At 33.7% G+C, this 26,412-nt stretch overlaps 1 protein-coding gene across 3 annotated transcripts; it reads left to right on the top strand.

Moving 5' to 3' along the window:
• Positions 1–16,564: 16,564 nt before the first annotated feature.
• On the top strand, positions 16,565–25,490 carry LOC120076387 (AIG2-like protein D). Of its 3 annotated transcripts, none has more exons than XM_039030199.1 (6): positions 16,565–16,832; positions 17,109–17,181; positions 18,442–18,534; positions 18,956–19,042; positions 21,403–21,526; positions 25,089–25,473. In XM_039030199.1, the coding sequence occupies exons 1-6, from the start codon at positions 16,669–16,671 to the stop codon at positions 25,319–25,321; spliced, it is 774 nt and encodes a 257-aa protein (XP_038886127.1). In that variant the 5' UTR covers positions 16,565–16,668; the 3' UTR covers positions 25,322–25,473. The 3 variants fall into 3 exon arrangements, with proteins under 3 accessions (XP_038886127.1, XP_038886129.1, XP_038886128.1); XM_039030200.1 differs by having other exon boundaries at positions 16,702–16,836; positions 25,089–25,490; XM_039030201.1 differs by lacking the exon at positions 25,089–25,473 and having other exon boundaries at positions 21,359–21,492.
• The last annotated feature ends 922 nt before the right edge of the window (positions 25,491–26,412 follow it).

Here is a 26,412-nt window from a genome sequence, read left to right on the forward strand (position 1 = left end):
CGCACACGAGCTGAAGAAGAGGGAGAGGGATAAAATAATAATTAAATATAAATAAATAAAAAGAATAAGAATAAAATAAAAAGAAGATTTTATTTTATTTTATCCTTATTTCATTCTTTCCTTCCAAAACATAAATATATATAAATAAACATATATTTCTCAAACCTTTTTTTTCCAATTTAAAATAATTAATTAATGCGACATAAATCCAGATCTTTCCTTTAAACAAAATTGAATTTCGAAATTAACAAAATTGTCCTCAAATTTTACAAAATTATAGAATTTGAATTATGAAAAACTCGGGGTGTTACAGGTGTCATCCTTGGTTTCCCTCTCTTAAAACATTGCATTCAACTTCTTGTCGGGTTGTGTGTCCTAAAACTCGTAATTTATAAAGTTACATTTTTTCTATTATCAATAAAGATGTTATTCAACATTTATTCAACAAAGTTGTTCTTGAATTTGTAAATTGCACTTATAAAGACTAAATCCAATAAAGATCCATGACTATTATATGAATACTTGAACTTTATGTGGAGACAAAAAGATAGATCAATAGCTAAAACGGTCTATAGTATACGAATAAGGTTGAGTGCCTTATTCTGGTAACACTATCGGATGCGACCCACTCTCTAGTTGTTACAATTTGTGTTAAAGTGCTATAAATCAAAGTGATCCTAATTCATCCATGTATTGACAGGAGGAGTGAGGGCATTCTATGCAATGAGTTTGCATAAGATCAGACCAAGAATTTAGTCACTCTTACTTTATAACGTTGTTTACTATTTAAGACTGACTATTTCAAAGTGATGACTTAGATAACTTGTCCTTAATCCTGAGCTATCTATGAACTCTTGTTTATTCGAGATTATCCTTAGATTTTCATGGGTGAGGGGTTGCTCAACAAGCGCTGGCTCAATAAGCCTCCTATTTTAGAGGCAAGACCAGGTAGATAGTTGGGGACAGGACATATGGTATAAGATGGAATTCACTCCTACCCACTTTTAGGGATAGTAAAGAGGTTGTTCCCTTAAGTGCTGACTCTAGGTCTTGAACAAGAGGATCCTCCCTCTCATTGGCCCTAGAGGGACTCGGTTTAGTGATTGAATCACAAACTAATTGTTCATTAGAGGATCTGTGGGATTTAAGGAGCAAGATGTAATCTCGGGGGTAAAACAACTTTTGACCCAACCGTTATTATGAACAAACTGTGAAGAGTTAACTTACTATCATGGTTATATCGAGTGGACATAATATATCTAAAGTGAGGGGAGTGCAACTACTGGACTTTAGTGGAGTGGCCCGATAGTTAACGAACGATGGTTAATTAGGTTAAAAAGTTTAGTCGATTAATCGCGGATCATTGGAACCCATGATCTGTAGGTCTATAAGGTCCTCCTACCAGTTCTAATCGGACTAAACCTTAGAACAATGTGAAAAACGAATTTGAAATGTTCAAATTCGGTTTCTGGAGCAAAGCGTTAAATATATACGATATATCTAACCTAACGTTTGTTGTGAATTGAACATAAAGAGAGAGAAAATATGAGATATTTAAATAAGATTTAAATATCAAGATTATGAATAGTGATTCATATTGATTGGGATTTTTGTTGGATTTAATATTAGATTAAATTAATTAAATTATTTTATTAATTATTTAATATTAATATAATTTTAAAATTGATTACTAGAATTAATTTTGAAATTAAATGGAATTGGTCAAAATTGCATTAAAAGTCAAAATAGTTGACTTTAGACTTTGAGAGTTAACAAGTCAAATTGTTGACTTTGGATTTTTAAAGTCAAAGTTTTGACCATTGACCAAGTTAGTGGAAAGTTCCAATAGTTTTTAGTGGGAAATTCCAACTATTGAATTGCTAAGTGTTGTCTTCAATTTAAAGACACTTTCCCCACTTAATCTCACTTTGAGTTAATGGTTTTTTTAGTGTCAAGTTAGTGGAAAGTTCTAACATTTTTTAGTGGGAAATTCCAACTATTGAATTACTAAGTGTTATCTTCAATTTGAAGATACTTGCCCCACTTAATCTCACTTTGAGTTAATGGTTTTTTTAGTGTCAAACTCTTATCAAACTCAAAATTGCATGTCATGCATGAAATGGCCTATAAGTAGAAAAGTTCTATGATATTTGGTTTCTTCTTGGCAAAGTGGACATTGATGAGATTTTTTAGGAAACATTTTGAGCCGAATTCTCTCTAAAACCTTAACCTATTCCTATTCAAATTAGTCACTCACCGGATCCCACCATCCCGTTCTAAGACCAGAGAATAGTTGGGAAGACTCTCGTGGTGCTCTACAAACTATTCATGAGGAGATTGGAGCAGATTTGGAGAAGGTTTGGAGACTACAAAGGTTGTACTTCTTAAATCCCTTTGATTTATTTTGATTTGCATGCTTATTCTTTTAAATTAACCTAATTAGAGTACTTTAGATCATTTATTTTTTCCGCTGCGCATGTGTTCGTTCCATCATTTCTCTCGCCGCAGGCATTCTTATGCCTTATTTGGACCTTTGCAAAAGAAGCACACGTATGTAGGAGTCGAGGTGGTAGCTTTCTCCTTCCCTTGTCGTTGAAGTCTCCTTCATTCTTGGGTCCGCCCTTCTTCTAGTTGGATTTCTTCCATTCTTTCTTCTTCTTCTCGGGAGAATTAGAACAATGGTTAGACTTAAAATTCATCAAGGCGTCAGCAACGACAATGGCGAAAGGTAAGTCCTTCACACTCTGTCTCCAAAGCTTCATTTGAGCCCATGGTTGGAGCCTTGAGACGAAGTTAAATAGCTTGTCCTACTCAAACATGTGTTAGACGTCAAGGATTAGGGAGCTAAACTTCTTGACATAGGTCCAAAGGGAGCTAGTATGCTTCAGTTTCTTGAGGGCCTCCCTAGCAATCCAACTAGTGTTGCTGGGGAGGAATTGGTTTAGTGATTCCCAGGTCTCGATCTTCGCTCTCCCTATATTCTCATCATCAACCTTCTGAGTACGACACTGTAGTTTTGTGTCTGAGGTGAGGTACATATTTACAATTCCAACTTGTGCCTCCTTAATGATCTTTGCAACTTTGAAATATTCCTCAATGTCCCAAAGGAAATTCTCCAGTTCCTTTGCATCTCTCGAACTATTAAACCTAGATTAGTATGGAATCTTCATCTTTGAGTTTGTGTTTTTCCTGGAAGGAGAATCGGCCAAGGCCCTCTTCATCAGGGTCACTTCATGTTTATCAGTTCGAGTTCCTCTCTCAGACTCTCTATGTTGAGGGATAATTGAAGGAACCAGTGAAGGTCCAGTACGAAAGCGGGGATCGGTCCCAAATTTCAATTTTTACAAAATAACAAATTTTACAGAATAACCAAAAAAAATTATGCATAGAATCAACAATTTACAACATGCCTTAAAAATAAAAGCGAAAAGGAAAAATTAGGGTTTGAAGAAGACCTTTACCTTTGAAGAACCTTTTATTCTCGTGTATTTCCTCTTCTTCAGAATTGATCATGAACAAATCCAAATGACCACCACCAAAAGTGTTTCCTCTATATTATCTAGGATGAGAATCCAAGAAGTTGTGTGGGCTCTTGGATTTTTTGAGAGAAAAAAAGATTTAGAAGGAAAAATACGACTGAGAGTTTTTATGTGTTCTCACTTTTTCACAGAGAGATCTATGTATCTTCTTCCACAAAAATTGTGAAGAACAACCAAAAACTCATAATCATCACACTCATACATAGTGAGTTGAGAGAGATTAGGGGAGGGAAGTTATTTCCCTCCCATTAATTCAAAAATTAAAATAAAAATTAAAAAATTAATTAATTTTAATTTAAATAAAACTGTATATATAATAACTACCTTATTATCTATATCTATCTATCTATCTATCTAATTTGGTGCGTCCAAATGCTTGTTAATTTGGTGTATGAAGTCTCCTAATTCCCTCCATCGTTAAGAGTCGAACTTCATAGGTCATTGCCATCTTAGCTAATGTCGTTGGATGTCCCTCAGGAAGAACACCAACATGCTTCTCCAATCGGCTAACTCGATCCCTCATGATTTCTGACATGTTGAAGTGATTACCTTTCTTCCTTTTGGTGAGTTTGTGAGTGAACTTTGAAAAATGGGGCTCTGATACCAGTTGTCACAGGGCGAAAGTGCGGTGTTGCATATTTTGAAGTTTTCTCGTGCGACGTCAAGTCTCACTTGAGCAGCCTACTCGATGGACCCTAAATTTTTGTTCACGAGTGACTATGACAAGTCAAACACACCTTAGAAAGGGTTGTGTTAGGCACTCACGACTAGGGGGAATGGATAGAGATACACTTGTGGAAATAACTCTTTATTGCTCAAGTTATAAAAACCACAATTACAAAAAGGATTTTAACTTGCAAAACCAACTCTACAAGAGTTTACAATGGAGAGAACTCACTTTTGCTCTCAAATGCTTAAGTGATTTTCCTTGTGACCCTTACAAATTTCGCACTCCATGTCTTAGAATTCCAAGACATATTTATAGGTGAGAGGGAGCCTAAAAATGTAGAGGAAGTGGGGGAGTGGCCCAAGTGGGTCTAACCACCCATGACTTTAGGGTCACTCCACATGTCTCCACTCTTCATTCCTTTTAGGAAAAGGACATGTCCACTCTTTCTCCATTTTTAGCTCCTACTCTCCCACTTACTATTTTTAAGACACCACTTCTATTGAAAGTAGAAATCCACCCTCCACCGATGTAGATGCTTACCCTTGGAAGGCTCCTACTCTTATGGACCACTTTCTGTGCTTTGGGGAGTCTCCCACACCTTCATGGAGCGAAATGTACCAAGTGCACATTGTCCATGCTCGGCCGCTAGGATGAGCCTTGGTCACCACTTCCGCGCACGCTGCCTTGCATGTTGGTGCCTTCACTCGTTTGTCTGGTGCGTGCCTCTGGTGACCGTGTGCCTGTCTAGCGTGTGCATGCGTCTAGCGTTGCATCTCTCATGTGCGTAACATGCCCTGTCTGGGCGTAGCACCGTGCACGTGTGCGTGCCTTGTTGAAGGTCATCTGTGTTGCGCCTGCTATATTTCGTGTGCTGTCTGCATACAGGACGTGGGCCCCCTACCCACACTGTGCACCTATATCAGCTAAGCTCACGTCAACCTATCCGTGCCATTGCTTCTGGTGCTCGCTAACCTCTCTCGGCCAACCTCTTACGCCAGTTCACACGCCTAACACCCTTGGGCTTTGTTGTTTCGACCAACCTTCTGTTGGCCTTGGGTGTATTCTCCGCTCATGGGACACAGCCCACTCACCATGTCATTCACTTCGGTCTTGAGGGTCTGACAGAAGCCTTCAATGACTTTGAGAGGAAGGTTCAAGAAGAGGGCTTGGAGTTCGCCCTCATTCGTGTTGAGGTCCAGTTCCCCGAGTTCGATAGAAGCAAGATCGTTGATTCTTTCAGACGATCTTGGTTGCCATTGACAAATGAGCATGAAAAGCACTTCAAGCGCTTAATTGCTGAAGGGATCCCTCCCCATGAGGCTATGGACCAAGTGAAAGCTTCTATTCCACCTTGCTCTTAAGGGTGGATGTTACTCCTCGAACTTTGCTTCCATTCCTATCTTTTCTTTTGGTGTATACATCTTTCTTATAATGTTTGTTTCAACAAATTTAGGCGCAGAGACTTCTTATTTTGTAATTTCTTCTTTGTATCTAATGAAGTTGGTTTTCCTTTGGGTCTATTTTCTTTTCTTTTGAATTATTTTTTTTCACTTTTTCTTATCTGATTTGAGGTCACGTCTCGGAGTGTTTGTTTCGAGGATTTGACTTGGAATGAGTTATACATCCTAATCTCGATCCTTTTGCTTTTCTTTAGATCTATTTTCTTTTCTTTTGAATTGCTTTGTTCGTTTTTTCTTATCTGATTTGAGATCACACCTCGGAGTGTTTATTTCAAAGGTTGGACTTCGTATGAGCTAGACATCCTAATCTCGACCCTTGTTTGGGAAAAAGGTGTAGAAAGTCTTGACTTCATACACCATTTATCATGAGTTTAAATAGTGTCTACTATTCAAACCTTTTAGCACATGAATAATGTTTATTATTTAAACCCATGAGTTACTCTCTCTCTTTTTTCAAATTTTAATTTTAATATTAACTTAAATACCTTCTCTTTTCTACTTTTTTTTTCTTTTCGATTTTTTTTAAATATTATTATCGTTAGATCATCCTTTTGAATTCTCTCTTATCTTATTTATTTAAAATAAATTGTCATTATATTAAATAATTGTCTCTTGAGCTTGAAAATTGCAATTTTTTTAATTTTTTAATCATTTTTTTGTTAATATGGTATGCACAAGATATGTCTATATGACGATAATGTTTTTTTTTAATTTAATTTAATTATATTTTATGTTTTTTCTATTAGTCAATTTAACTAGCTTGAAGACTTAGAATTGTTTTTGAACTTAAAGGACTAAATTGTGGGATTTTAACAACTTAGATGCTAAATAAAAATTAAAACTAACACTCTAGGAATAAAAAAAATGTAATTTGATAAAAAAAATGTATATATAACTTTTCAAGAATTGAATTTAAGATTCTATTTTAGTTTGATTTTGAGTCATTTTCAAATTAGTTAATGTACAAAAACCTATGAAATTTTATTTTAGAACCTAGTAAAATTAAAAGGTCAAATTATTGAAAAATAATTAAATAAAATTATAATTTTAGTTATAAGATAAAACTGATAAAATACTCATAGCCACCTCGGGCTCGCACATTCATAGGACCACAAAGGTCAGAATGTACTAACTCAGGAGGCTCTTTGGCTCTATAACCTTTTCCAATAAAAGGTCGTTTAGTCATCTTACCTTCAAGGCAAGACTCGCACACTGGTAAAGAATTTTCTTCTAACTCACTTAGAAGTCCATTCTTCACCAATCTCTCAATCCTATTGAGATTGATGTGCCCTAAACGAAGACGCCAAAGATGGGTTACGTCGACATTTTGTTTGAGTTACGACAGTTTTAAACAATTTTGTGTTATGGAGGGAATTAATGGCTAACGGCTTTAGCACATACAAATTAGATTCCAGATTTGCTGTACAAATAATAACACCATCTTTATGAATAAATTCTTTATCCACATTGAAAGAAATAGTGTATTTACATTACAATAAATACTTTACAGAAATGAGGTTCCTTTTAAGTTTGGGAACAATATATACATCATTCAAAACTAGAAACCTATTCTGTAAATCTAACTGGAGCCCTCTCACTGCCACAGCTGAGACGACGTGCCCGATGCCTACTCGTATTGTCATCTCACCAACCTCCAACTATCACCAGGATCTAATCCTCTGAAAAGAACAACAAACGTGGTTAGTGGCGCCCGAATCAATTATCCAGGCAGAATCATCATTCTCCACTAAACAAGTTTTAAGTACAAGTAAATCATATTTACCTTGATCTGCCTTGGCCTTAGCCTTGGCGCCTTTCCTCTCTTTCAGATAGCAAGGAAAGTTTCTCTTCCAGTGTCCATCCTGATTGTAGTGGAAACACTTTCCTTTTTCAACCGAGAAGAACAAACGTGATTAGTGGCGCCCGAATTAATTATCCAGGCAGAATCATCATTCTCCACTAAATAAGTTTCAAGTACAAGTAAATCAAATTTACCTTTATCTGCCTTGGCGGCCTTCCTCTCTTTCAGATAGCGAGGACAGTTCCTCTTCCAAGTCCATCTTGATTGCAGTGGAAACACTTTCCTTTTTCAATCGGTGGATGCCTCCTTGGGGCGATAGGCGGTGGGTTAGCAGCTTATGCATGAGGTTGAACCTCTATTGAACGTCTTGGAGGATGAAGTAATATTTTTCTCACCCTTCTTCCTCTCCTTACTTTTCACTAAAGATTGGTAGGTCTGCAACTCATTGAAGAGAGTTGTAAGGTTATATTTCACTTTGTTAAGAATCACATTATTAACAAAGTGCAGGAAGCTCTCCGGCAATGAATGCAAGATTATTAACTTGGTTGCCCTCATCGATGGTAGACCTATTCAACTCCGCCACATTGAAGTGGACCATCATGTTAAGCACATGTTCACGAACAGAGGTGCCTTCTTCCATTTTGGAGTTGAATATATACTTAAGAGCCTCATGCATAAGCTGTTCAGACAGGTATCCAAACATCCCCCGTAAGGACTCCATGAACTCACGCGCTGAAACCATAGGCTCATGTTTTTTGGCCAAGACTTTAGAAAGACTTGCCAAGATGTAGGCTCGGGCCTTCTCATTTGCCTATGTCCATCGCTCATATTCCTCCCAAACATTTTGAGCGATATTTGGAGCTGGAATAGAAGGATAGACCTCCGTAAGAGCGAACATGAGATCCTCGATGATAAGAATTGTCGTGATCATATATTTCCATGTCGAAAAAATGTCGCCAGATAATTTTTTGGCGCTAAGCAAAGCTAACGTGGTTGTTCCATTTTGAAAAGTTGTTGCTGAAAATACGAACAAAACTTTATTAGATTTTGTTAAACCACATTTAACCAATTAGTTTTGCAAAACAGTTGCAAGTACCCTAAGTGAAAAACTTCTATTTTGCAATGATGCCCTAGTGAGACAAGACAAACGTCACCGGTGGGGTGATCAAATGCCCCTTCACTGGGATGAGACATTCTCAAACTCTTGGAACTGAACCTAACAACCATCATTTTTTGGTCCAGAACTGTTAACCTTTAACAATTTCGTGTAAGTGTGACCCCTTGCTTTCGGTGCCAGAGTCCTGCCCTAATGAGCCCACTGTGGGGAAGCAGTAGATTAGGACAAGAGATTAAGTTACCTTATCTTCTTACAGTAGATCAAATAAAGAAACGTGCAAAACTGCCATCCTTTAGGGGGACACTCCCAGGATGCCTCGAGGCGATGTGCAGTAACTTTATTCAAACCAACGAGGGAGATCGAGGGAGATATTGTCGCACTTCCCACTCCCACTTACTATGAACACTCTCTCCATCCACCTTGATATTGACCTACCCAAACACCATCCGTTAGGGGGACACGCCAAAGGTGCCTCGAGGCCGAGGGCAGATCTCGCGGTATGGACTATTTAGAAGAAACGAGAAAGGTTTAAGGGAAGCATTTTATGCCCCAAGTACCTCCCACTGAATGTTCTACCTAGGGGTTCATTAACCTACACAATCCGGCTACTGATTTTAGTCTAAGTCGTCTTTTTAAAACTCTGCTCATAAACAACTTTTGTCTATGAAATATGAACAAGTTCAAGTAATCACATTTAAACACTTTAATGAGCTATCCTTAACTTGCATGCATGCATCAAATCTATCTAATTCACCTTTCTAGGTAAGTTCCCAGGTAGGGATGCTACGTTTCCGTCAACTTAAATACCCCAGTTTAGACAGAACCCGCCTTAGACAAAAGGTCTCTTATAGATAGATTTGTTACACTTTAACTTTTTATTAGTCAATTTAATCCTATTAAACTGATGAAAAAAAATAATAGGATTAATAGGTTGCTAATCATATTAGAATCGTGTTTTTAGTTCTATGTGATCCAAGTTTTAAACATTTTAAAAACATGAATTAAACCTAAGTGAGCATGCATGTCTTTTTTATTTCTTTTAGTTCTAATTTTTCTTTAACTTTTAAAAGGAAACAACTAAAAAAAATCATTGCAAGGAGTTTATAACATTTATAAAGTAACCTATGTGTCATGCTTCATGAAATGTCTGGTCATTACTATACATAACTTTTATATACGCATAATAACCAAGCAAAACATGCTTACTGTTCACCCTTATACTATAACAACTATAATATAAAGATGATGCATGCCAATGCTTTTGATGCATGCATAAATATAACTCTTATGTTATATGATGCATGAGCATGTTCTTACATAATTAAATCATGCTTCTCTAAATTATAACATTTACAACAAGGCGATGATGCATGACCAATGCATAACCTAAGGTGGGATTTACTATATGTGCATATCATATGACATATAAAAACCATACATCGCATGTAATAAATCAAGGATTAATGGACCGAGATGAGCCTTTACAAAAAATCGGAATGAAATAACCCTATCTATTACATTTTTCATCGAGCAAATCGGTTCACAGGCGAACTAGGTCTTGAACTTCCAGGAGGACTCCATCGTTTAGTAAACGCCGAAGATAAACGATCGCCCAGTGCGCACTAGACGATACACGTATAAGCTAAATGATCGTTTAGACGACAACGAGGCTGTGAAGCCTGATCGTCTAGGCGATCGCTTAATGTGGCGAAAAATAAACGATTTACCGTGCGGTGCTAAGCAATCGTTTAGTCAGTTACTAAGTAATGAAGCTTGCTGAGTTAAACGATCGTCTAGTGCACACGCGCATTAAACAATACGTGAGCATCCCATCGTCTACATGACCCGATACTCAGCGATCGCTTACCCCATCGTCTACACGACCAGATCAACCCTTGATCGTCTCCTTCCTCGAAGAACTGCAACTCTTGCTCCAATCTTCTTGACGAACGACTCAAGACTCAAACTGACTTTGAATTACAGACTCGATAACGATTAATAAAGCCCAAAAACGCAGGGGCCTTTACAGTCAACCGAAAATGTAAAAGAATTAAATCAAACCAAGGCTAACATCCCAGAAAACATCCATTAATCCACACATCCACAACAATTTAATGATAAACAGAGCAGACATGTACCCACCAAGAACGGTATGTAATTCGTTGCAACAATGAAATTGGAATATCAGAACTTGGCTCTGATACCAATTGAAGGAACTCTTATCGAAGAGCATCCATGAGCGCATTCGAATATTTTTTATTTCATTGTGACCAAAATACAACACATACATTCTAATATATAGTTATGCAAATTAACACTAATTAAGGGCATGCTTCAAACAATAAAACACAAGGGAAAGAGTTTTCATACCAGTTAAAGACTCTCTTCAAACGTCAAACTCAAAGCAGCGGAAGAACCTCTATACCAACTACCCAGCAAACTAATCGGCTGCGGCAGCACGATCGTCTACACGAACGACAGCAACACAAACAGTCACGAACAAGTAAACAGCGGGGATGACACCACTAAGTGGGAATCCAAAGTGTGGTCTTTGGTGAATTTGGTAGAGGTAAGAGGAAAGACAGATCGTGTAGATGATAAACAAGTGGGAGAGAAAGAGCTATCGTATAACAGGGATGCTTATCGTTTAGATGAAGCTACACGATCGTGTAGGTTTTACTAAGCGATCGTTTGATAAAAGGTAGACAATCGTTTAGAAAACGCGGCATGCTATGCGACTGTTTAGGAAAGCTAAGCGATCGTTTAGGGACAGGCGTGCGATCGTTTAGGCGCTGGTGTGCGATCATTTAGACAATAAGCTACTATCGTATAAGCTCTCAAGCTAGGCAATCGTTTACGTTTTCACACCGATTGCAAATTTTCAAACTCTTTAAAAAATGAAACTAATTTTCATTTTATTCATTGGTTACCATAACCGAATGAGGCTGCTCCCACTAAGCATGATTGAGGAGAATAAAATGGCCAATTATCTCATAAATAACCAATTTAATAATAAATGAATATAATCATATTATATTCTTGCCCTATAGTTTGATATCATATATCTACTATAGTAATTTCTCCTTCACCCTATATAAATTATATTTATATCTAATTTCCTCCAAAATTAATGTATCTTATACATTTAGCCAATTATATCATATATAATTAACCAGTTCAATTATATCATATATAATCGAACTCCCTATTATCAATTTGAACATTTGAAACTAACCCAAACACCGATTCTCGACTTTATCCAAGCTACCTAGGGGACCTAATGGACCTGTGGCTCGAAGCTCCAACAGTCCATGAATAGCTGACTAAACTCTTTAGCCACGAGATCCACCATCCATTAACTGTCAGGCATTCTACTAAAGACCAATAGCTAAACTCTTCTTACCACAGATATATTTCTGTGTTCATCGGATATAACCAATCATGAGTACGATGACCCTTCACAGATGCTCGTAAGTACAGTTGGGCCAATTTACCATTTTGCCCCTATAGTTATATCTCACTCCTTAAGTACCACTGATTCCTCTAATGAACAATACAACATAGTCCAACTATGTGTGAACACCTCTCGGGCCAAGTGAAGATGTGTGGCGCCACATCGTTCAAGCCCTAGAATTAGCCCTTAAGGGAGCTATCTTATCTACTTACCCTTACCTCGGGGAAATAGTGAATTCCATCTTGTGTAGCTGAGTTCCCAACTCCTAAATCAGACAAATCTCCAAAATGATAGGTTTAGATCGGCGACCTGGCCATTCGCACCCATACAAATCAAAGGATTGCCCTCAATGGCAGGAGTTCCCAACTTACTCAGGATTGTGGTCATGTTACCTATGGTCATCATAGTAAAGTGAAGTCTCTGTCATGAACGGTGTTATATAACGAGATGTTAATATTTCATGGTCAAGTCTTATACAAACTCTTTGTATAGGATGCCCCCGCTCGCATGTCCCCTACACGAATGATCAAGATCAAACCATCTGTGACAAGTCACAACACTTGTGACCATTCCACAAAGCAGGCCGCATCCATAGCGTTACTAGGATAAGGTTTCCCTCCTATATCCATATACTACAGACCATTTTGGTTATCACTCAAGACATGATCCACTTATATGTCACCGGCTCACCACATACATGCTTAAGTTACATACAGATAACCAGGGATTTTATGTTTATTAGTTTGTGGTAAAGCAAATAAAACATACAACTGAGCAAAATCAAGATGTGAAGTAAATATCATATATTATACAACACAAGCGTTCGTAGAAACTGTTAAACTACAGGATACGAGACTTTAGGGCATCAACTCCAACACCTTATCCATCTACTACAAACCTTTCAGGTTGTTACTTAAACATGATCCATTTGTATGTCACCACATATATGAATGGAAACACTTACTTACTCTGGTACATCAACAAGTATATTAGTAATATATTTGACATGCTTTAATGTTTTGTACATTAGTCAATTGATTATACGAAATAGGGCTTTCCACATAAAAGGTGTTAAAACAAGGCCTATATTAGATTAATGTTTTGAACATTTCATTTTTTTTTTTTTAAAAAAAAATCCATTAGAATTTGTTTTTCCACTAATATCAGTGGCTAATTACAATTTAGGTCTTGGCCTCATATATATATATAAAGTGTTGATTCTCTCTACTTCATACATAGGCTTAGGGCTTCACACACATTAATGTTCCTTTTTAAAAAAGAAAAAAAAAAGTTGAAACTCTTCCACTTCCCCTTTCTTCCTCCTCCATCTCTTTTCTCCTTTCGGTGGTGTGAGTTGCAGGTGGGAAATGGACGACGTGGCCGAATCGATAGTTGGCGATGGGAGACGGACGACGTAGTGCGAATCTTCCAGCGCGGGGCACGTAAAACCACAACCAATGGTGCAAAAACCCCCTTTCCCTTCATTAACGTTCTTCATCGTCGGTAGGAATCTCATTGGCTTCCCCAATCCCAGTTGCACCATCCCCTGCTTAGCCACCAACGTTGCATGGTCCTCTCTGATCACCGTAGATCCCCATCCTCCAAAGAAAGAAAATGAACAACATAATTCTGTTGTAGAAATGGAAGTCGCCACCATTGAAACTGTTGAGGTTGATGCCCTAAATCTCGTAGGGTTCTATAGTTTGTAAATATTTTGAACAAACTCATTGTTTATTTAATAAATAATATGATATTTTATTCCATATTTTAGTTGCATTAACCACAAACCAATAAACTAACATCTAAGGTTATCTTGTGGCTTAAACATGTATGTAGACACATACAGGTAGATCATGTTTAAGTGATAACCTAAATGATGTGTAGTAGATGGATAAGGTTGGGTACCTTATCTTAGTGACACTACGAGTATGACCCACTTTGTAGGTGTTACAATTGTTGTAAAGTGCTACAAATGATCTGATCCTGATCATTCATGTATATACATGTAAGCGGGGATATTCTATACAAACATGATCGTAAAGGTTGATGATAACATATTAACTCAAATGGTCAAATGTTGAGTAAGAATATGTTTGAGAGTGATTTTGAGATGATCAAAATCACCTTTTCTTTTTCTTTTTTTTTTTTTTTTTTTTGCCAAAATCCTTTTTTCTTAAAATGATGGTGTTTGGCATGAGCTAAAATCAATTTTAAAAAAAAATCTAAAATTATATGATTTTGAAGGAATTAGTTGAGAGGTGATTTATGTTTAGTGATTGACCGAAAATCAGTCCCAAAATGGTAGTTTTTGTTAAAATAATGTTGGGTAGCTATTTTGAAATCATTTTTGTTTAGTTTTAATATTGGAACAAAAGATGAGAGACAATAAATCATTAATAAAACAAACAATTATACGTTTTTTGAATTTTCTTTGGATATATATTATAAACATTCACCTTAGTCAAAATATCAACCACGTATATGAGAATTTAATGATAAAATAAATAGAAATAGATATTTACCACAATTATTTAGTTAAATAATAATATCTCAAATAGAAAATACAATTTTGAATTGGGTAACTCTAAATTCAAGAACAAAAATAATAATTCCAAATCAAGAAAATCACTTTTAAGAGTTTGGAACCAAACATAAATTTGATTATTTAAAAATTAGTTGTATCTAAATCTTTTTTTCTAAAATCACTATTCTAACACCCTAAAGACGACCTAAAAAAAATAAAGGATAAATTCAGTATATGTGTTAATGAAATTGCACAAAATCAACGTATTGGTCATAATCAAACAGCGTGTAAAATTCAATCTATTGAATGATAATTCTATTGGGTTTATTAAGAGTAGAGTTAGTAAATATAAGTTATAATTAAGTATATCAATGAATTGTAGTTAATTGTCATGAATATGAGTAAATGAGTGCATCAATAACATATTCTTTCTTCTTCTTCTTCTTTTTCAGTGATGTACATTCTTAATTGCTTATATTAAGAAGGTTGTGAAAGGAAAAAGGTAGTTTAAATCTAAAGTGGGTTAATTAATGATATAGGCGCATCATTAGTATGCTACAAGAAAATATTTGGAGATGGTGAATATTTACGTCTTTCATAAATCAAGAGTCATAAGTCTGCTTTTTCTATATGTTTCTCAAACTAATTCAAACATACTCATCATCCTGAATTAAGTCACATGTCAAAATACGCATAGTTTAATTAACATCATGTTTAATCTATCAACCTTAAAATTAGAGGTTCAATTTCCCTACCCACTATTCTAAAATTTGAAAAAAGAAAAAAAAAAGTCAAGTTGCAAGATCAAATTTATTAAGATTACATTTGAAAACAGTTCAGAGTTTAATTGATAAAATTATAAGTCACCCATGATATTGATCCAAACAGAATTTAATAAGATGTTCAAATTGATGCATTTACAAAAGTTCAATTTAAACAATACGATGATTAGTTTAGAGTTTAAGTTGATAGAATTTATGAGTATAAATTAATATTCTCTCTTTAATTCATTCTAAAATTTTCATTCATCAACAATAAATTCTCTAATAAGAACCCTTTAAATTTTCAAGATACATATTAACATTCATCCATGACATATTTTTAAAGCTTAATCCTATTCTTCTTCTCTCTTTTTCAGTCTTCTAAAATTTTCTAGTTAGAAACCCAAGTTTGAAATTCGGACGCATGGTGTCATAGTCATACTTCTCGTGTGGCACTATGATTCACAAACAATCATGGTTAGCTTTAGGGGAAACTCAAGTCATCCTATCGCCTTTTCAATTGGTATCAGAAAGGGTCACTTTTATCTCAGGTGCTTCGATCATGAACGGGATCAAAGAAGATGGTTCTACCACTCGTCTCCCTATTCTAGATGGAACAAACTATTCATATTGGAAAGCTCGAATGACTGCTTTTTTTATTATTCTAACATCTCTTAGTAAACACCTAAATTTGATAAGTTGTCTTTTATATGGATCACATCCATACATGAATGAATACATTCATTCTATGTATAACCCATCTATAAAAAAAACAATCAACAGATACCTAAACTCAAAGAGTTGTGTCCCAAAGATCGAATAGTATCAACGGATATCTAAACTCAAATTGTCACATTTTTATACAAGCATCACATTCATATAGGAATGTAAACACTTATTTAATACGTGCAACCACTTACACCCAATAAGTTTGTACCCTCAAAAAGTCCGGCCAAGGGCAAAGTAGTCATTTGCTAAAATTGTAGGGGCAAAAGGTGAATGTACAAAATCTCCTACTTTCCTCCTTTTAATATATATATAAAGTTATCAAATTTAAGAGATAATTATTTTAAATGATAAAATTGCTAACAATACTTTCAAATATAACAAAATATCACAATCTATTAATTTTAGACATCTACATTTTATTTTGTTATATTCGTAAATAAATGTACTCATTGTGTTATATTTAAAATCAAGCTGACACCCCATCCTAGTGATATATGTATATCAATTAATGAAGATAATGCTTTCTAGATGTCCTCTGGGGATCAAATTTTCAAATATTTGATTCAAATAATCTCCCAATAATTCTGGTGGAATCTCATCGTCGCTGTGAACGATGAGTTCGACGGCGCCGTCGCCGGTGGTGGTTGCGGCTTCTCCTTCCGATCAATCACACAGTCTTCACAACGTTTTCGTCTATGGAAGTCTCTTAGCCGATGACGTCGTTCGCGTTCTTCTGAAGCGCATTCCTCAGTCGTCTTCTGCGGTTCTCCATGGCTAGTCAGTCTGTTCTTACGTACTCTTTTTCTATCTATTTCGCATAATTTCTCCGTCTAAATTGAGGATGGAAACAAATGGAACGAATTTCTGTACCAATTTGGTTTCGTAACTTCTTAGGCTAATGAATCGTGATGTTTATTCCACACAATCGATATCTAAACTAGTCTGGAGAATGAGTCTGTCATTTAGGGATATTAATATTATTCATCTGCTGGTCATTTAGGGATTCATATGCGCGAATTTTGTTGTGAAAAATGGGTTGTTTTGAATCTGCAGCCAGAGATTTAGCGTTAGAGGACGTGTGTATCCAGCTATTTTGCCTGTTGAGAATAACAGAGTTACCGGAAAGGTAAACGAAACCTACATCTCCTTTTTGAAGCTCTGGATTTGCGTTTATTTGTTTTCTCTCTTTCATTGTATTCTTCTCACACCTGGAGAGATTCCTGAGATGTTCTAATTGAATTCTCTGATGATTTATCTTCCCCTCCTGTTTTGGTGTCTTTGTCTAGTTAGTTGAAAACTGATTAAGAATTTGTTTTGAGGTGTACTAGATGATCAAGAAAAATGACACATATGATCCAAAATAAAAGGCATAAAAGAAAAATTGGTACCATTTTAAAAATCAACGAAATTTGGTATTCTACTTATGCATAACTGTGTAAAATTACCACTTTAACCCTAAATGTATTATTTTCTATTTTCTTCGTTTTGTAGTTTTTTTTTTTTTTTTTCATTTTTTTTTGAGTTTCTTCTTTTTCCTTTTTCCTTTTTTCTATGATTCTTTTTTTTGGCCTTTGCGTTTTTCTTTCTACATTTCTTCTTCCTTTTGTTCGTGCATTTCTTTTTTTCCCTTTCTTTGCGTTTTTTTATGCATTTCTTTGAATTGAGAATCAAACATAGAGTATATAACATTAGAGCATACATCGAGCATCAAGTGAACTTGTGAATCGAATATAGAGCATACAACATAGGACCTAGAGTATTGAGGATCGAGTAGCATGTAACTAGTATATAGTATAGAGCATATAAAATAGAGCATATAGTGTAATGCATCAAGTATGAAGCATCAAGTATCAAAGATCGAGGATCAAGGGTCGAGTAGCATGTAGCTAGTATATAGCATAAAACATAGAGTGTAGAGCATCAAGCATAGAGTGTAGAATATCAAGCATTGAGCATCAAGTATTGAAGATCAAGTATCGAGCATCGAGTATCGAGTATCGAAGATCGAGGATCGAGTATCGAGTATCGAGTATAAAAAGAACTTATAAATTATAGCAAGTGGATGAGTTTTAGGGTCGAATGAATAAATTCACGGGATGTTGACATAAGCAAAATGCTGTTTTTCATTTAATTTCAAAAAGTACCCGTTTTTCATTTGACCCTCCAAAAAAAAAAAAAAAAAAAACCTTAATTCGAACTCCAACTCTTCCATTAATTTTTCTCTAAATCATGTTGCTAACCATTTCATTTTCCATTATGAGTAAGCATTTCTTATGCTTGTGGAATGTCAAAGATTTTTTTGCTTTCTTGTGTAATCTAAACATGGACATGGCATATGTTAAATTTATATCCTCCCTTCATAAGGAATAGTTATGTTCATTGGCAGGTTCTCTTCGGCATCACGAAACCCGAACTGGATATTTTTGATATATTTGAAGATGTTGAATATGAAAGAAGCGTTGTTGAAGTTTCCTTGGCGGTAAATATTGGAAACCTTTTAGTTCTTGTGAAGGAACTTATCTTTGGCTATGGATATTGATTTAAAAGTTAAAAGAGGATTACTGAATATGCATTGCCTTTTTGGTTTGAACTCCTTGTTTGTCATTTGTTAATAGATCTTCCACTTTTGAAATTTTGTTGAAGTGTTTGAATGTTGTTTTTGTTTTTGAAATTTGGTTAATAATTTAAATGTTTACCTACAAAACAAAAAACCAAAAGTCCTTGAAAAGAAATAAGAAACAAGCACAATTTTCAAAAAAATCAAAATCAAAATCCAGAGTTAACAAATGGGGCTAAACAGTAGATTTGTTTAATTTTTGTAACCATTTTTTCAGTAATTCTACTAATGTTTGGCACATATTTCTATGCACAATCTCTGCTCTTTTTTTTTGTCTTCTCAGGATGGTTCAGAGAAATTATCAGCTCTTACTTATGTTTGGAGCAACAACAGAGATCCAGACCTCTTGTATGGAGACTGGAATTTCGAGGTAATATACCAAATCATCCCTAGGCTTTCAGGAAATTAATTCAATATTTTGAAGGGTAATTATTTTAAATAGCAAAATTGCTAAAAATATTTTCAAATATAGTAAAATGTTAATGTCCATCTCGATAGATAGTGATAGATATTGATAGATATCTATCGGTGTTAATGATAGACTCTGATAGATGTCTATCAATATCTATCTATCATGATAAACAGTGACATTTTGTTATATTTGTAAATAAGTTGACCCAATTTTCTACATTTGAAAACACCCTATTTCAAAATTCTTATGTTTACTCTTAGGACTCGTTTGGATCGCACACATTATTTTATAGGTATAGATATTAAATATCTTAGATCTGAATGTCTGGATTTTAAATGTCTGAGATAATTAATGTATTTATTTGGATATGCAAAATAATTAATCTCTGAAAGTTAAATATGTGTGATCAATTTATCAATTTTATATATAGAAACAAAAATTAAATAATTACTTAACTAAATTCAATAGACCAATTATTGTAGTAATCAAACAAATTTAGCATTATTTAATCAATAAAAATAAAAATAAATGAATAATTTAATATTAAATCTTTTATTAAACATAATTAACTGATTTAAATTATATACTAAAAATAATAAAATTATTGTAAATTAATTAGAATATTGATAATCATAATAATAATAATAATTTATATTAAATAGTTGAGATAGCGTAAAATATTAATTGAAATTTATTAAATCTAATTAATATATTTATATTTAATAGTTAATTAAAATTAATAATAATGAATAATTGATATTAATTTATTAATTAATTAAGCTATATTTTAACCGATCATCTCCAAGCATAAAAAATTCACACTTCCTTGGATAATAATATCCTAGATTTTTAATGCTGAAATTTTTTGAAACGAACAAAATATTAAATATCTGTTTGAAATCTCATGGAAAACCTATGAAACAAATAGACCTTTAAGACCCGTTTAGATTGCAAAATTGTTTTATGGGTATCGATATTAAATATCTAGGATTTGAATGTCTGGGTTTTAATTAATATTTGAAAGTTAAATATGTGTTTTCAATTCACCAATTTTGTATATAGAAACCAAAATTAAGTAAGTATTTAAATAAATACAAGAGACCAATTATTATAGTCATCAAATAAATTTAGCATTATTTAATGAATAACAATAAAAATAAATGAATACTTTTATATGAGACCTTTATTAAACATAATTAATTAATTTAAATTAATTACTAAAAATAATTAAATTATTATAAATTAATTAGAATATCGATATTAATCATCATAATAATGTATATTAATTGGTTAAGATAATATAAAATATTAATTATAAAGATATTAGTTGAAATTTATTAAGTCTAATTAATATATTTGTATTTAATAATTAATTAATATTAATTTATTAATTAATTAAAGTATATTTTTCTTGGTTATCTCCTAGGCATAAAAATCCCACACTTGTATTAAAAACGTATGTCATATGGGTTTTGAAATTCCATGAATAATAATATCCTAGATTTTAAAAATTGAATTTTGTGAAACAAACAAGATATTTCTGTCTGAAATCTCATGGAAAAATTGTGAAACAAACACCACTTGAAAATGATAATTTTAAAAAGTGGGTGATTTTGAAATGACCAAACTCACATTTTTCATATTCAAAATTACGTCAAAACACGACTTTAATCGCTCAAAATTAGTTTGATATGTCATTTTACCCTTTTCAATACAATTTTCATATCATCAAGATTTGTTTTGAAGGATTAAAAACATATTTAAAGGTGATTTTAACTATTTTATAATCACTCTCAAACATGCTTTTGAGTAAGATTTTGAAGATAAACAAATTGGATAACATGTCAATTGACTTTTGGGTGCTTTCAAACCATTCAAATAAGTTAATAATATAATAGTGTTATGATAAATTAACCTTTTCTTCACAAATTTTTTTCCTTTTTTTTTAACAAAGGACCTAAAATCAAGAATTTTAAAAGATACCAAATTGAGAACTAACCTAAACACTAACAACTATTGTTGTGTATTGTCTTGCCTAAAATTTAAATCCAATATGGTAGGTTATGGAACAGAGTCCTTCCTTTTTTATCCCTCTTTCTCTCTACTGTCCCCTTCATTGTTCTTGTGGATGAACATGAGTTCTATGATTAAGTTGTAGGACTTCGTTCACGCCATTTTAGACGCGTTTACTTAAGTCAATAATAATTATGCTAACTCTCCTAATTTGGTTATGAATTTATATAATATCAATAGTTTCGATTTGAAACTCTCCAGATGCCCTTCTAATTTTTCATCACCTTCTGCCACATTGAAACAAGGAATGGAAACGGTCTTGTATGGACGATTTTGTACAAATGACTGCTAGATTTGTGGAAGAGTTGGAATTACCTGAACCAAAGTCTGGAGTGGCAACTTATGAATCATTCTACCATATAGAAGGAGGTGATAGCACTCTCATTACTTGATATCATATAGAGGTTTACAAGGCTGAAGAATTTAGATAATTACTGGTCATCTTACTGTCTCATGCTCCATGCTCTAGAGAAAGTAATTAATGGCTTTATGCTTTGTGTTTAAGGGAAGAATTTAAAAACTACCAATTAAAATAAATAAATGTGAACAATATATTTCAAGAACAAATATTACAATTAAATAAATAAATTACAAAATTAAATTGGAGAGATATAAAAATTGACACCGAAAATTTTATAGTGGTTAGCACAACTGGTCTACATTCACTTCACAAGGATATGCCACTAGAACTTAACTCTTTCTACAATTTAAAGTAAAGTCGAACTGTACAACGTTCTTTTTCCGAGCGTAAGAACAAAACCCGATCTTTCCACGATTAAGGATCAAACCCGATTTTTTCCACGATTAAGGATCAAACTATTACAACTGCTTTTTCAAGATCAAGAGCTACCCTTATAATGGTTTGGAAAAAATAAATAGCACACTCGACAAACTCTTTAAAATAGTGGATTTACAAATTTCACACTTAATGAATCAATCCTCACAACATAAAGATCTCTCTTCAAGAAGAACAAGAAGAAATGAAAAGAAGAAAATTGAGACTAGTGAGAGAGCAACAATGGTAGGCTTATGTGTTATGGAGGATTGAAAATAATAAAATTGTTATCACAATTTAGAAAGAAGATGAATTAAATAGAGAGGAAAATTGTTGAAAACTAATTTAATTTGGTCATTGGATCTTGAAAAAAGAAAAAGAATGATAGAGATTTTAAACTCAACCAACCATTAGACACAAAAAAAAAAAAAAAAAATCAAAAGTCCACATGTGTTACTCCTCCATCTGTGCAGCTAGATGGTCCACTTTGATGAGAAAAATTATACACGTCATCAATTCTGATATTTTCTATTAAGTTTATTTCAATCATATCTTTTTTGTTCGAACTCTTATTTAAGTGATTTAAATTGTGTTGAAACCGTTATTCGAACTCTACGCAATGGATACTTCAAAATACTAAAGTTGTTAGTGAATAAGAGCAATTTTGTTATCATCAAAATATTAATTAATTAATTAGTTAAAATTAATATAATTTGAGATTAAGGGCCAAAAAAACCAACACTAAGATGTTTCACATAATATTTTTTTAAATAAGATCTAGAGGAGAGTATTAATTGATAAATTTACAAAAGCTCAAATTTTGAATTGATACAATTATTCATTAATCGATTTATATTATAACAATCGCAAAATTTAGGAGAGAGCTTAAATTTTCTCAATTAAAGTAATCATATAGTGGACATCTTGCATATTAAATCCATTTATCATTCTTGAAAATTGAATTATATATATATGCATGTATATGCACAGTTCTAAGCCTCGATTTATGTCCAAAATTCTAAAGAATATTATTACAAATAGTTTCAAAACGTTTTGAAATTATAGGAGAGTAAAAAAACATTAAAATTTTGCTTCTTAATCTTTGATTCAATAATTTGTCAATAATTATGGTGGAATTAAAGATGTCCACGGGGCGGGGCGGGACGGGGCGGAGATTCCACGAGAAAAATTCCTCGCCTTTATTTTTCTCTAACATTTTTTTTTCAATTAAATATTAATATTATATTATAGTATATATATATATATATATATATATATAATTTACAATTCTATAAACATTTTCAATTGAATTTTCATTTAAATGAAATATTATCAATTTTACTAATAAAACAATAATACACATGTAATTTAAAAATATAATTAAAATGCTAAAATCTCATAATTTGTAAAAATTAAATTCAACATTTAGAGCATCCTAACTTAAATATTACAACATCAAATGAATTAAAGTAATAAAATCTTGACTTAAATAATTAAAAACATTCATAATTATCTTAATAAAGCTACAATATTATATTATATATATTAAAAATTTATAATTTATATACAAAGTCGGAGCGAGGGCCGGGGGTATATTCCCCGTCCCTGGCCCCGAATTTTAAATGAAAAAAAAATTCCTCACTCCTTCCCCAATTCCCTATGTATTCGGGGATTCCCCGTCGTTCGAGGTGGTCCCATGGATTTTTGGACATCTCTAGGTGGAATCTTACCATTGCTATGAACAATGACAGCTCATATATTTTATAAAGAATGAGATTTTTAGTTTTTCTAATTGTATGAAATTGTACTGAAGGAACACTAAGGTCTATTACGGAAGCAGGGATCGGTCCCAAAATTTTGTTTTCACTTAAAATTTTTTTTATCAAACACAAAATATGCATTGTTTCAAAAAATTGGTTTCAAGAAGCTTACCATTGAAGAACTTTTCTTCAGTAATCCTTCCATGTCGATGACAAACAATCTCGACAGAGTTAAACCAAGATGCCCACCACCACAAAATCTAAGATGACCCACCACAAAATCTTACTCATATTTTGTATAGGAAGAGAATTCTCAGGAGTTGTGTGGGCTCTGAGATTTTGGAAAAAAAATGAGAGAGTTTTTTGGAGGGGAATTAATATGATGTCCTTGGGAAAAATTACAGAGAGATCTCTCCTCTGTAAGAAACCAAAAGAGAAAAATAAGAAAAATCACCTGTAAAACCACCACACAATCACGTATGAAGTTGGAGAACAGTGGGTAGGGAGTTACAATTCCCTCCTAATAATTTATTCAAAAATTAATAATATACAAATTATTTAATTATATATATATATTATATATATATATATATATATATATATATTATATATATATAATATTTATTAATATATATATATGATAACTACCTTATCATATATTATATATGTTATATCAAATATAACACATAACTTATAGTGTTATATTGTATCAAATACAATATAACTTATAGTTTTAATTCTCTCATTATTGCATGATATTTAATATAAATCTCATTTATACTAAATATAATTATGTGAATCTCATTCATATAATTAATATTTGAATCATATTCAAATATTTAATTCCTCTCAAAATAAATTTTATGTTATAATGTATTTGTCATATCTATCTTGCTTGGCCTTCTTCTTTTCTGCCAAGTATTTGAGACAATTCCTCATCTAGTGTCCCTCATGATTGCAATGGAAACATATTCCCTTTACAGTCTTGACCTTCTTGCCTTTCTGGGCAGCAGTTGGTGGGTTAGCTTTCCCCTTTCCACCTTTCTTCTTCTTCCACTTTTTCGTGTTGGAAGAAACATGTACAAACTAAGTTCCAGAGGTCGAACCTCTGTAGAACTTCTTAGAAGATAAAACAATATTTTCCTTACCCTTCTGTTCCTTGGTTTTCATCAAGGATGGGAAAGTCTAAAGCTCATTGAGCAAGGTGGTCAGGTTGTAGTCAATCATGTTCATAATAACATTGCTACGAAACAGTAGGCAACTTTTAGGTAAAGATTCCAGGATGAAACTAACTTAACTAGCTTCATCAATGACATACTCATTCATCACCACCACATTGAAGTGGACCATCATGTTGAGAACGTGTTCTCTAACAAATGCTCCTTCTTGCATACAGACATTGAAGATGTTTTTCAGAGCGTCGTCCTGAGTTGTGAAAACGGTTGTCCAAACATCTCCCGCAGGGACTCCATGATCTCACGGGCAATTATCATGGGCTCATGCTTTGTGGCCAAGACTTCAGAAAGTCTTGCCAAGATATACGCTCGATTCTTCTCATTTTCCCGTATCCAACACTTATATGCCTCCCGAACGTTCCAAGGAGCATTTTGTGCAAGAACAAGAGAATAATCCTCCATAAGGACAAATTTCAGGTCATCGATGATTAATACTGTGTTGATTGTGTTTTTCCATGTTGTGTAATTTTCACCAATAAGTTTGACGATGGCAAGTAAGTTTAGTGTTATGGAATTCATGATGAATTTGCTGAAACATACAATTTATTTATATTAGAATTCAAGCATTACTCATTTGAAAAACCAATCAAATTTAGCAAAATAATATAATGCACCCTATGTGACATCTATTTTACAATGATGTTGCAGTGAGGCAGGATAAAAGTCATCGTAGGGTGATCAAGTACCCCTTCACTGAAATGAGATCATCTCAACCAATATACAGAACAACTCCTTGTTACTGTAAATATCAGCCACCATTGTTCGGTCCAGAAACTAGGGTTGGCAAAATTAACATTTTCTTATAAGTGTAACCCCTCATTTTAGATTCTAGAGTTCCAACCCAATGAGCCAACTAGGGTTGGCAAAAATTTCCGCAGGGCCCCGCCCCGATCGGGTCGGGGAATCCTCGGTTTGACCAAGGAATAGGGTTAAACTAGGAATATTTTTTGAGGCCTCGTCCAGGGATGGGATGATATCCCCACCCCGCCCTTGACCCCGATCTCGACCCTGATTTGATATATTTTATATTTTTAATATTTTATAAATATATATTTATAATATATTAAATAACTTATTTATATGTATGTTTATAATGTATAGACTTAAATATGTGGAACCCAATATTAAATATTTAAATTCTAAATCTAAGCCCAAAAGTCAAGCCCAAATTTTAATCAAATTTTAAATGAAATATAATTTTAAATAAAATTTTAATTAAAAAAATGGGGAATTCCCACATGGAATTAGTAGGGGATTCCCTAAGGGAAAACAGGGAATGGGGCCCCGCGAGGACCCCGTTTCCCCGATGGAGAATCCCCACCCCCGTCCCTGCCTTTTGGGATGTGGGATGATTTCCCCTACGGTGCTGGAGACGGGGGACGCCCCCCGCTCTGGCCTGCCCCATTGCCAACCCTATAACCAACCGTAGGGAAAAACCGATTGGGGTAAAAGCTAAAGCAATCCTATTTATTTCTGGAGTTTAGT

The sequence above is a fragment of the Benincasa hispida genome, chromosome 4, assembly GCF_009727055.1.
Source record: "Benincasa hispida cultivar B227 chromosome 4, ASM972705v1, whole genome shotgun sequence".
NCBI classification, from domain to species: domain Eukaryota; kingdom Viridiplantae; phylum Streptophyta; class Magnoliopsida; order Cucurbitales; family Cucurbitaceae; genus Benincasa; species Benincasa hispida.